The 13,200-nt window shown below is 46.2% G+C and overlaps 1 protein-coding gene across 1 annotated transcript in view; it reads right to left on the bottom strand.

Annotated features, from left to right (window-relative positions):
• The window catches only part of CDS2 (CDP-diacylglycerol synthase 2), a 59,218-nt gene that overhangs the window by 22,299 nt on the left and 23,719 nt on the right, over positions 1 to 13,200 (bottom strand). Inside the window, exon 2 of the mRNA XM_044283112.1 lies at positions 5,716 to 5,858. Within this exon, the coding sequence (XP_044139047.1) occupies positions 5,716 to 5,858 (143 nt within the window). The remainder of the gene's footprint in view (positions 1 to 5,715; positions 5,859 to 13,200) is intronic.

The following is a 13,200-nucleotide window of genomic DNA, read 5'->3' as shown; positions in this document are numbered from 1 at the left end:
GGGGTGCGTCTTATAAAGCGAAAAATATGGTATATGACAGTGTGCAGAACTACTCGTCCCATCAATAATACTCGAACCTTGACAATAAAAGTCTGTTGGGATTTGCTGGCTAAGGTTGCATTTACACGACCGTATGTATTTTGCTGTCCACCAAAAATATAGATGACGTCCGTGTTGCATCCCATTTTTTGCAGATCCATTGTAACAATGCCTACTCTTGTCCACAAAACGGACATACAGATGCATAATATGCAACAGGCTCCAACCCAGATGTGAACACGGCCAAAGTTATGGCTCAGGGAAAGACGTTAGCCATGAAGCAAGGAGGAACATAACTGCACCATTATTTCCTCATACCGTATAGTAAGCCCACAGTATAACAATATAAGAAATTATGAGCATAAATTCATAAAAATTCATATCAGAGACAGCAATATCCAAGCAGTTTCATATTACTGCTGTTTATTTCTGCCACTTGGAGGATTATAGAGCTACGACCGCGTCCAATGATTCTTCCCCCACCCCACCTTCAGACTATTTAAAGCGCCATTTCCTGATCTTAAGTCCTTATCCTGTAAGGGAAGAACCTAATGGACTTATTGTTACAATCAGAGGAAAGCCCATCTCATCACAGACTGCTGAGGCCAAGGACATGACGACGTGGACATGCGAGGTCTTCACCCGGCCTGGTCTTCTGTTACCATTCGTGAATACTGGGACCACAACGTCCTGCAGTACTGATAACGTAGTATTGGGTGACCCATCTTGGGTCGCACTGTCATGTAATCTCATTAAACATGGCTGCCCTAAATGGCATCTGGTGACAGAGTGGGACATTTCATTAGCAGAATGTCTGGGAAAGACTCTGAGAGCAGCATCTGCTACAGGAAATGCCCAGTGACATTGAAAAATGTATATCCCATTAAAGAGGACCTTTCACCACTTTATTAAATCAACCCCTCAGGCTGTAGATTATGATCAGGAGATGTCACCTCTGTATTTTTTTTTTTTTACGGATCATCTGCTAGACCGCTGTGACCCCCATTCTCTTTTGCTGCCCTGGATACTAATCAATAGTTATCGGTGCAGGGAGGAGGAGACGGCCGCTTTTCTCAGGGGACGTCTCCTGCTCCCTGGTTGTGACGCTCTCCGCTGAAATTGAGCAGCTCACAGCCAGGAAGCAGGATAAACATGGCCGTCTCCTACTCCCTGTACCGATACTATTGATTAGCGTACAGGCACCAAACACAACGGAGGGCTAAGTAAAAGAATTATAATAATGTACCGAGGTGAGATCTCCTAATCATAAGCTACAGCCTGAGGTACTGATTTAATAAAGGTCCTTTTTAAGGCTCCATTCACAGGTCCGCAAAACGGGTCTGTGCCGTTCCGCAATTTTGCGGAATGGGTGCGGACCCATTCATTTCCAATGAGGGGGGGGGGGATGTGGACAGCACACTATGTGCTTGTACAAGAATGTCGGGCGGCACTGTGTTTAGATGGGTGCTCGGTCAGCGGGTGTCATCCCAGGTCAAACAATGAGGAAGAAACCGGCACTCCAAGTTGCTGAAGGATGCTTTCTTTATTGGTCACTCATACATGCAGGAGTGACGCGCGATTCGGCGCATACACGCGCCTTTGTCAAACAGTGAGTGTACAGCTGATTGCAAAAATACAAAGTGAACAAGGGTTTAAATAGCCCGCACCCAAGTCACATGATCTAGGCGTCATGTTACCAGAGAAGCTGTGGGCGGTAACAAAGACAGGTGAAAGAGATATACATAGTGACATGTGGATTCTGTGATCCTTCTCCATAGGCTACTTTCACACTTGCGGCAGTGTGATCCGGCGGGCAGTTCCGTCATCGGAACTGGCCGCCGGATCCGCCGATCTGCTGCTGCCTGAAAGCCGATCTGCGTCTGCCTGCAAGGACGGATCCGTCTCTCCGCTTGTCATGTGGACCGACGGATCCAGTCTTGTACATTTTTCTCATTTTTACCGATCTGTGAATGCGCATGCCGGAACGACGGATCCGGCATTCCGGTATTCTGAATGCCGGATCCGGCGCTAATACATTCCTATGGGGAAAAAATGCCGGATCCGGCGTTCAGGCAGGTCTTCAGTTTTTTTGCTGAGATAAAACCGTAGCATGCTGCGGTTTTCTCTTTTGCCTGATCAGTCAAAACGACTGAACTGAAGACATCCTGATGCAAACTGAACGGATTACTCTCCATTCAGAATGCATGGGGATATGCCTGATCAGTTCTTTTCCGGTATAGAGCCCCTGTGACGGAACTCTATGCCGGAAAAGAAAAACGCAAGTGTGAAAGTACCCATAGTCGGGTTACGAAAATTTCTTAATTGCACTGCGAAAAATACTGAAAACATATAATGAGACATGAGATGGTATATAAAATAATCCTGGAAAGTCATATGCAAAAAAACTAAAGAAAAAAGGAAAAATAATAATCACGATTTAACCCCTTGGGTGCCAATGTCTGCAAGTGATGAATCCAAAAAGCCTCTTTTGAGTAGCATCTCGGCTCTATTTCTCCCACGTCTGGGTAACAAGACCTCTTCAGATACTTGGAAACGTAGCTGCGAGACATTATGTCCCAATTGGTCAAAGTGAGATGGAATGGGCAACAGTAAATTTTTGTTGCGTATAGTGGACTTGTGCTTGCCGAAGCGCTTCTCCCAATGATGTGTCACGAATGGCGGGCAATATAAGAGACAAGGTTATAAGAGTCTTTGTTACCGCCCACAGCTTCTCTGGTAACATGACGCCTAGATCATGTGACTTGGGGGCGGGCTATTTAAACCCTTGTTCACTTTGTATTTTTGCAATCAGCTGTACACTCACTGTTTGACAAAGGCGCGTGTATGCGCCAAAACGCGCGTCACTCCTGCATGTATGAGTGACCAATAAAGAAAACATCCTTCAGCAAATTGGAGTGCCGGTTTCTTCCTCATTGTCTTAGCACACTATGTGCTGTCCGCATCCGCATTTCCGGATCCTATTCTTGTCCACAATTGCAGACAAGATTAGGCATTTTCTATTATAGTGCCGGCGATGTGCGGTTCGCAAATTGCGGAATGCACACTGCCGGTGTCAGTGTTTGGTGGATCCGCAAAACACTTAAGGACGTGTGAATGGACACTTAGGGTGCATTCACACAACTGTGTGTATTTTGTGGTCCGCAAAACACAGATCCACAAAAAATACGGATGACGTTCGAGTGACATCCATTTTTCTTTTTGTGTACCCATTGTGTACCCATTTGTGGGACTACGGAACAGACATACAGATGCGGACAGAACGCAATATGTTGTCCGTTTTTTTTTTTTTTTTTGAGGACCCATAGAAACGGGTCCATAAGCGATCCGAAATTAATGTGGCCTAAGGAAGATGGTGTCGAGTTAATGAGACACCCTATCAGCCATGGTGCAGAGTCGCTGCTAAGGATGGCCAAAGACATAAGAGTCTGATCAGCCAGACTGCGCCCGATCAACCGTCTGTCAGATCGTTCACACAATCAATCTGAACAGCAACAGGTCAGAAGGAGTTGTACAGGCTACACATATTGGTGATCTATCCCCAGGAGAACATCAATGTCAGATCAGAGGAGCTCCAACACCCTGCACCACCACCAAAACAGTAGGACTGCTGGGTGGTGCATCTCCTATAATCTGATATTGATCATCCATAGCCCAGACAAGCCCTTTAACTGGCAGAATAAAGGGTCACTGAGCTTTGGTAAAACTTTTGATCTGTCACAGAGACATAAGTTTTTATCAATAGGACCCCCACCAATCACTAGAACCAGGATAGAGGAGCGTGCGCATATTGCATTCTCTGCTCGCTGCAGGAGACGGGCTCAATAGAAGGCCATGAGCCTGTCCCAGTTCTGTCCTCTGCACCTTGGAGAGAGAGTGCGATATATGTGCGCTTCTCACGCCTCGTTCTGGCGATATGTCTCTATGACCAAAAATCAGTTATCCTTTAAGGACTTATTTAAAAAAAAAAAAAAAAAAGTGCAATGTGCTTGCACAAAATTGCAGACAATAAGCCAAATCCAGACGAGACTGCCATACACAAGTAGTCTCAGCCAACAGCGGAAGGTTTCTAACAACAACTCACATTTTCAGCAGACAGAAATCTACCATTGCCAAATTGTGAATGAAACTTTTCAAACAATGTTTGGCCAAAATCAGGTGACCTTTATTTTCTGTCTGTAGGCAGCATAAAAGGGGTGTCTGACATACACGAAAACCATCCCAATACCCCTAAATGTGGAGGGAGGTGATCATACCGATCAGACAAGCCCTCGCAGAACATCCCGTGCCCATATACTACGCAGCTAGCTGGTTAATGAACACTGTAGTGCTTCACCTCCCCTGTTGTGCTACCAGGTTCCTCCTTTAAAAATATTGCTTAAAGGAGGTTGTCCCACGAAAAATATTTTGCAGTTTTTAACCCAGCACCTGGATTTAAATACTTTTGTAATTAGAAATGTTGCATAGCCACTGAGTTATTAGACAAACTATCTGTATAGTGCCACCTGCTGTTTGTCTCTTTTTTATTTCTCTGTCCACCTCGCTGGGGAGGACACACATGCTCCCTTCCATCAACTGCCTCCTGAGCTGTAACAATGACAGAGCTGCAGCAGAAAGGACACATCCCATGAGCTTTCAGCTTGATATAAATGTAGCAGAGCAATGAATGGGGAGATCTCTGGACCCATGTGAGGTACAGGGCTGGTTCTAGCTTTGTTAGAAAGAGGTTGCCATGTACTTTTTGATGGCCGATTTTCATTTTTTATAATAATCATAGGATAAAGGGAGTCTTCCAACTGCCTGTAAAAGTAATACCATGTAAAAAACTGTGCGGCATAGATAGGGGGACTGGTGCCCCAGTAGCTGGTGACTGTGGGGGACACCAACAAGTCACTCTGCCTTGACCATGGAAATGAGGTATTGGCAGGGCAAGGGGGAGATTTATTATCTCCCTTGCGCCAGAAAAAGGCTGTCTGATTGCGACTTTTCATATGCAACAAAGTGTCTTTTTAGGCCGCTCTCGCCGCTTTTCCAACAGGGGGCATGGCCAACACCGGAGACACATTTTTCTTCATTTACACCAGTTTTTTGGTGCAAATGAAGCCAAAAATGTATGACAGCTTAGAGCTGTTGTAGATTTCTGTACAGTCGCATGGACTGCCGGAGGGTGCACCTAATTTATGACCATGCCTGATTGGTGCAGAAGGTGCCGGTCTAGATAAATCTCCCCCTATGTTCGGATGCCTTACCACGGATGAAGGAAAGTTTAGTAACAATTCTGTAACACATGGTCCATAAAAATTGCAGAATTTGGTATGAAAGGCCAGAAGAAGTTATGACCTCCACCTCAACATCAGCATCAGACCACTGATGGTCACTTGTCAAATGGACGGGCAGCCCCCAGCTTTATAGCAGTAAATGGCATGGCAACTATCTTTAGTTAGAAGCCTGTAAAGGCTGGGTTTCCCAGTTTTGAGTGAAGCAAACCATTTACACAGCCCATGAGCTGACTGGGGATTTCTAGCAAATTCATTAGTGGTGCTGCCTGTGGAGGATGGTCTGTAATCTGCTTACAGCGCAGTCACCAGCTCTGATGTCCACACAACCAGCACACAATGGTAGAGATAGGAGGCCTGGCTCCAGAAAGAGAGAGCTCACCTGGAAGACAGACTGGACAAGGCTCGGTTGAGGACTTTTGGGGTGTCATCAGACGGGCTGCCTTGAAGAGTACCACCGGTCTCTGCTTTGCCCTCACTGTCAGATGCAGTCTCCCCATCAAGTTTGACTTCAGGTTCGATCTCCTGGAAGAAAAAGATTTGAACATTTACAAAATCCTGAAGATATTATCCCACAAACTGTATTTCTATGCAATGAACAGAGCACTACAGATGTGAAAAAAAAACACTGGGACAGATAGATTAAGACTGGGGTTACATGTGTCAGCTTTAGGGCTCATTCACACCACAGTATCCATTTTTGCAGACCGCAACATCAGTATCAGACCACTGGTGGTCACTTGTCAAGTGAACAGGCAGCCCCCAGCTTTATAGCGGATACCGGCATTTTGCGGAATGGAACATCCTCCTCCATGATAGAAATGCCTATTCTTGTCCACAAATAGAACATGACCTATTGCTGCCTCTATTTGTGGGTCCACCGAACAGACATACGGACGCGGACAGCAGACGATGTGCAGTCCGCATCCGATCCGCAAAATTGCAGAACGGATATGGACAGAAATATACACAGTCGTGTGAATGGGCCCTTAGGGGATGTGCACCAGATCGATTATAAAAACGCGCAGAAAAAAAGAAATAAATCAGCACGAAAATAAAACGTGGTATTTTTCGGCACAATAAATGCGCTGAAAAATACCACATTTGATTTTCGTGCTGATTTTTTTTCAAAATCTGTTCAAAATTTTTTTTTTAAGGCTACTTTCACACTAGCAGCACAGACCTCCAGCAGGCTGTTCCGTCGGGTGAACAGCCTGTCAGATCCATCCTGCAGTTAGTGACCGTGGGCCCCCGGACTGCCGCTCCGTCCCCATGGACTATAATGGGGGCGGAGTTCCAGCAGCGCACGTCGAGAGGCTGGTCTCAGACGATCATGGAGGCAAACATGCTGGATGTGGAGGTCCTGGGCTGGTGTGGTTACACGTGGTCTGCGGTTGTGATGCCCATTGGATGTACTGCCAAATACTCTGAAACGCCTTTGGAGACGGCTTATGGTAGAGAAATGAACATTAATTGCACGGGCAACAGCTCTGGTAGACATTCCTGCAGTCAGCATGCCAATTCCGAGTGGCTGATCGACACAACTTTGGGACGGTAACTAAACTAAACAAAAATATAAACGCAACACTTTCGGTTTTGCTCCCATTTTGCATGAGCTGAACTCAAAGATCTGAAACATTTCTGCATACACAAGACCCATTACTCTCAAATATTGTTCACAAATCTGTCTAAATCTGTGTTAGTGAGCACTTCTCCTTTGCCGAGATAATCCATCCCACCTCACAGGTGTGGCATATCAAGGTGCTGATTAGACAGCATGAATATTGCACATATGTGCCTTAGACTGCCCACAATACAAGGCCACTCTGAAATGTGCAGTTTGATAACACAGCACAATGCCACAGATGTCGCAACGTTTGAGGGAGCCTGCAATTGGCATGCTGACTGCAGGAATGTCTACCAGAGCTGTTGCCCGTGCAATTAATGTTCATTTCTCTACCATAAGCCGTCTCCAAAGGCGTTTCAGAGTATTTGGCAGTACATCCAATGGGCATCACAACCGCAGACCACGTGTAACCACACCAGCCCAGGACCTCCACATCCAGCATGTTTGCCTCCATGATCGTCTGAGACCAGCCACCCGGACAGCTGCAGCAACAATCGGTTTGCATAACCAGAGAACTTCTGCACTAACTAACTGTCAGAAACCGTCTCAGGGAAGCTCATCTGCATTCTTGCTGTCCTCATCGGGGTCTGGACCTGACTGTAGTTCGTCGTCGTAACCGACTTGAGTGGGCAAATGCTCACAATCGATGGCGTCTGGCACGTTGGAGAGGCATTCTGTTCACTGATGAGTCCCGGTTTTCACTGTTCAGGGCAGATGGCAGACAGCGTGTGTGGCGTCGAGTGGGTAAGCGGTTTGCCGACATCAACATTGTGGATCGAGTGGCCCATGGTGGCGGTGGGGTTATGGTATGGGCAGACGTATGTTATGGACAACGAACACAGGTGCATTTTATTGATGGCATTGTGAATGCACAGAGATACAGTGACGAGATCCTGAGGCCCATTGTTGTGCCATTCATCCACGACCATCACCTCATGTTGCAGCATGATAATGCACGGCCCCATATTGCAAGGATCTGTACACAATTCCTGGAAGCTGAAAACATCCCAGTTCTTGCATGGCCGCATACTCACCGGACATGTCACCTATTGAGCATGTTTGGGATCCTCTGGATCGGCGTATACAACAGAGTACCTGCTAATATTCTGCAACTTCGCACAGCTACTGAAGAGGAGTGGACCAACATTCCACAGGCCACAATCAACAACCTGATCAACTCTATGCAAAGGAGATGTGCTGCAATGCGTGAGGCAAATGGTGGCCACACCAGATACTGACTGGTTTTCTGACCTTCCCCCAGTAAGGCAAAACTGTGCACATTTCATAGTGGTGTTGTATTGTGGGCAGTCTAAGGGACACCTGTGCAATATTCATGCTGTCTAATCAGCACCTTGATATACCACACCTGTGAGGTGGGATGGATTATCTCGGCAAAGGAGAAGTGCTCACTAACACAGATTTAGACAGATTTGTGAACAATATTTGAGAGTAATGGGTCTTTTGTGTCTGTAGAAAATGTTTCAGATCTTTGCGTTCAGCTTATGCAAAATAGGAGCAAAACTGAAAGTCTTGCGTTTATATTTTTGCTCAGTGTATATTACAAACTTTCTCCTACAGGTGAGTTATGTGCAATTATGGTGGGTTTGTGGGACCAGCTGGTTGCTGGGAAAACCCCTTGACAATAACAGTGTACATAACTTGGGATTTTATTTTAATTTGTGAGCTAACCCCTTAAATCAAACTGTGTCTTTCCACGGATGTGTGATATCCAAGGTCCTCCAGTGACTACCGTGGTAAAGCAGCTCTTGAGTGTGAAGAAAAGAACCATAGATCTCTGCTTCTAGGACCCCTTTCAGAAAAATGAATAAAAGGGGTTGTCCCATGAGGACATATGGATATCATACAAAGGGGATGATATGTGCCACAGCAGATCTGCAAAATACATATGCGGTCTGTGTGCCACCCCCTTTTTTTGCAGACCCACTGACTTGAATGGGTTTGTGGTTCGCATTTTGGGGACAGAAATGCTATCTTTTTGAGGAACGGGGAAATGGATGCGGAAAGCACATGGATGATACAGATGTGGAAAGCGCAAAGATGATCCGTGTGCTTTCCGCATCCATATAGCCGTTACACAAAAAGATAGATCATGTCCTATACTTGGCCACAAAATGCAGACCACGGACCCATGGGTCTGCAAGAAATGGATGCAGCAAGGATGGTATCCGTTTTTGTGGATCTGTCTCGACTGCAAAATACATACAGTCGTGTGCACGAGGCCTTATTCTGTGCAGTTCAGATTTAGAAAGATGTGACTGCCAAAGGAAATGATCACCTAAACACAAAGCATTCAAGGGGCCTAGGGGGTCAAAATGTCAGACATGGTGGAGAGGATGCAGATGACCTTCTAGGGATCTGTGCGCCACAACGGCAGCATCGTGCCCTCTAATTATCTAGCAGGGTCCCAGTAATATAGTTGCCGTTTATATCCCACTGCAGGGAAACAGTCCGGGGATTTGGACCTTCTTGCATGGCATGAAAACCCGGCCAAAACACTACCACTCGTGGAGGCGGGTGGGACACACCCTAAATGGGCAAGGCTAGGGCTACACGGTGACATTTGTTGCAAAAAAGTCTTCGCAACATTTTTGGGAATGGCAGTGCGAAATGCAGCGACACGACAGCAAGTCACAGTGACATTTACCATCATTACAAAAAACGTTGCGCGACATTGCTGCAACATAAATGTCGTGCAAGACAGCACAACATCAATTGACTCTTACAAAATAATAATGGAATCTTTGGAAATTACTTCCCTTTTAAAATCCCTGGTGTCTTCTTTCTGTTGTTGAAAAAACTTTCAATAAAAATTATCTGATTTTTAAAAAAAATAAAAAATCCCTGGTGGTTTACCAGCTTCCCACAGCAATCTCAGCAATCTAGCAGACAGGAGGTCGGCAGTCGGCTGCACACACATTATCCTTGTAATTGCCTGTTAATATGAGAGTCTGAAGCACTGGCTTCCAGGGGACGCAACACAGCCCTGCCAGGTTACTGTGACAACCCCCTCCCCGGGAACCCTGTATTAATCTGCCTAATCCAGCGTTGTCGATGCCTTATCTCTGCAGCATCCTACAGGTCACAGATGACATTTCAGCGAACTCCAAGTCCATCAGTGAGACACTTGGTGTAGGACGGGGATGACTAACCTGACCTGCACATCTATTCCCAAAGGTGACGAATAGAGCTACAGCCAATTCCCTTACACAAGTTTAGGTTCACACTCTGCAGATTTGCTTCAGTCATTTCTGCACCTGAAGAACCGCTCCATACGTGCCCATTCACAAATGTTTGAACCAAATCTGTCAGGAGTCCCCTGGGGCAGCCAGAGGCTGAACCGTGGTCACTGGCTGCTGTTGGTAGACGTGGCTTGGACAGGTGGACCCTATGGCTACCTGCACACATTGCGGATTTACACACGGACTTTCATGTGGACAAACCGCAGCGTAATATAGTACCAGTAAAGTGTATGAGACTAGGTAAATTTCATGTATACTTTGCTTCTTTATTCCTACCATGCGGATATTGAAATCCACAGCATGTCAATTAGGTCAAAAAAATAACACGTGTTTTTTGTGCTGTTCAACGCACAAAAATCCGGATGGAAACGAGTGCAGATCTTTTGCATGTTTAATGGCTTCCTTGCGCAGTGATCAGTTCTATATCTTTCCCACCGCAGAGTCCCAGATGCAGACTCAGCCCGTCTCCCCTGCCTCCTGCTTGTGAGGTTTCTCCGTCTCAGCTGTTACAAGCAGGAGGCAGAAGTGTGAAGCTGCATCACATAGGAACATACTGCACATTTATACACAGACAGCAGAGACAAACTTAGGCTCCTTTCACACTTAGCGTTCGTCGGTCCGCTCGTGAGCTCCGTTTGAAGGGGCTCACGAGCGGACCCGAACGCCTCCGTCCAGCCCTGATGCAGTCTGAATGGAGCGGATCCGCTCAGACTGCATCAGTCTGGCGGCGTTCAGCCTCCGCTCGCCTCCGCACGGACAGGCGGACAGCTGAAAGCTGCTTGCAGCGTTCAGCTGTCCGCCTGGCCGTGCGGAGGCGAGCGGATCCGTTCAGACTTACAATGTAAGTCAATGGGAACGGATCCGCTTGAAGATGACACCATATGGCTCAATCTTCAAGCGGATCCGTCCCCCATTGACTTTACATTGAAAGTCTGAACGGATCCGCTCAGGCATCTTGCGCACTTAGAAATTTTTCTAAGTTATTAATGCAGACGGATCCGTACTGAACGGAGCCTCCGTCTGCATTAATATGATCGGATCCGTTCAGAACGGATCCGATCAAGCGCTAGTGTGAAAGTAGCCTTATCATTCCCCTATGCCACTAATTTGTCCATAAAATGTAGCAAAACCCAGTTTTGCAACTTTTTTAATGACCTTTACCATTATTTACGCCAGAAGCTGGCGTAGATTACTGAAATCTAGTGCACAGACTGCTGACGAGGCCTATGCCTTATCCTAAAATTAATTGCCTGCTCTGGCAGCCCTGGTGTAGCACACTCCAGTCTTCATAGTGCCAGTCACAGGAGTTACATAACACTGTCGCTCCCATACTACATCACTGCAGCCGCGGTCACTTAGACATACTCAGGGACATACAGGGGAACAAGGACTGTGGAGCTAGATGGGGAGTCTCTGAAGTGCCAGGAGGGATCGGCTAAATTGTGATGCAATCCTGTGGCTCTCAGGAAGTCAGCCACACAGGAGAGACTGACCTCCTGTCTAAAGGGAAAAGGATGAAGTCAGAATGGAGATTACACACCCAAAAAGAAAGCGTTCAAAATGTACGGACACAAGCGAGCTGCTATCAAAGATATTACAGTGCTAGAATATAAGTGGTGAAAAAATTGCCGGAGTGACTCTTTAATGAAGACGATGATAAAACAGGAGGTTCTCGTCAGTATCCAATGCTGCATCCTGCCCTGTAATCTTTTGGGGCCTCTGAGAAATGGCTCTTTAATAACAGCCGTTTCTTTGGACTCGAACATCAACTGACAGAAAAGCAAGCAGAGCTTCTCTACAGATCCATGGGTCAGCATTATAGCCTGATCGCCATTACTAGACACTGCGTGTGCAGACAATAAGGCGAGGGAAGTACACAGTATATCTTGTGCCCCAGCCCCAGCCCAATATGGCAACAAAGGAGCACAGTTACCTTCACAGCTTACATACTCTGCAATTGTATTCTCCATGATGTAGAATTCTGGAGAATCTTTTTTTTTTTTTTTTTTTTTTTTTTTTTTTTTTAACTCTTTGTTGAGTGTTTCATCTGTTATTCTTCCTGGAAATGTTAATGTATGAATAAAGGCCCATTTACATGGGATAAATAACGAGAATGAACATTCGTACTAGAGAGAAGCTAATCGATTCTTGACGAGTTCTCCCCCTGCATGGTGCTGTCCCCGCTCCCGATGAAGCTCCCCCTGCCGCCTGACTGACAGGGTGGCAGCGCAAGTGCAGAGGCTCTGCTTCACCCTTTCGGAGTAGTGTTCATGCTGCTGCTCCACTAGGGTCTATTCACAAGTACGTAATTTCATTACGCATTTTGGAACGGGTCCACAATTCCGTTCCCGAAAAAAATAAAACACGTCCTATTCTTGTCCGCAATTGCGTTACACCTAGAGGCTCTGCTCTCTCTGCAACTGCTGTGCCTTCTCCACTTTGATTGACAGGGCTCTGGCAGCACAGACGCCGGTCTTGATTAATCAGGGCCATAGTCTTTTAGTGGGGGCGATATTCTCAAAGAAGATGGCCAGTATGTAGATGAACATTTGTCAAAAGAAATCTGGTCTGCATAAGGGGGTGGAAAAGCTAAAATAGAGTAACACGGGTCACTGTACACTCACTAATATACTCGCTATTATAGGAGGGAACATAACACCCAATAAACAGTCCCACAACACTCAAGAAATACTGACTTCAAATCATGATAAATTCCCCCCAATGAATCTGTATGAGGAGGAGCGATCGCACATCTCTATACAGCAGAGGTGATTGCTACATGTAAATGCAGCTCTCACCTCTTCTCGCGATGAGGCCATTATCGGGAGCGGACAGTTTGTAACTGCCACCATCCCAGCCTTCTACCCATATACCCACAGATATCTTTTAACAAGATCTAATAAAATACGTGTTACACCCCCATCTCAGCTTTACATTTAGATCTATCCAGACAGGGGTTGAACCTGCACACAGCAGGCTC

This window comes from Bufo gargarizans, chromosome 2, assembly GCF_014858855.1.
Source record: "Bufo gargarizans isolate SCDJY-AF-19 chromosome 2, ASM1485885v1, whole genome shotgun sequence".
NCBI classification, from domain to species: domain Eukaryota; kingdom Metazoa; phylum Chordata; class Amphibia; order Anura; family Bufonidae; genus Bufo; species Bufo gargarizans.
This window is presented reverse-complemented; position numbering and strand designations above follow the sequence as displayed.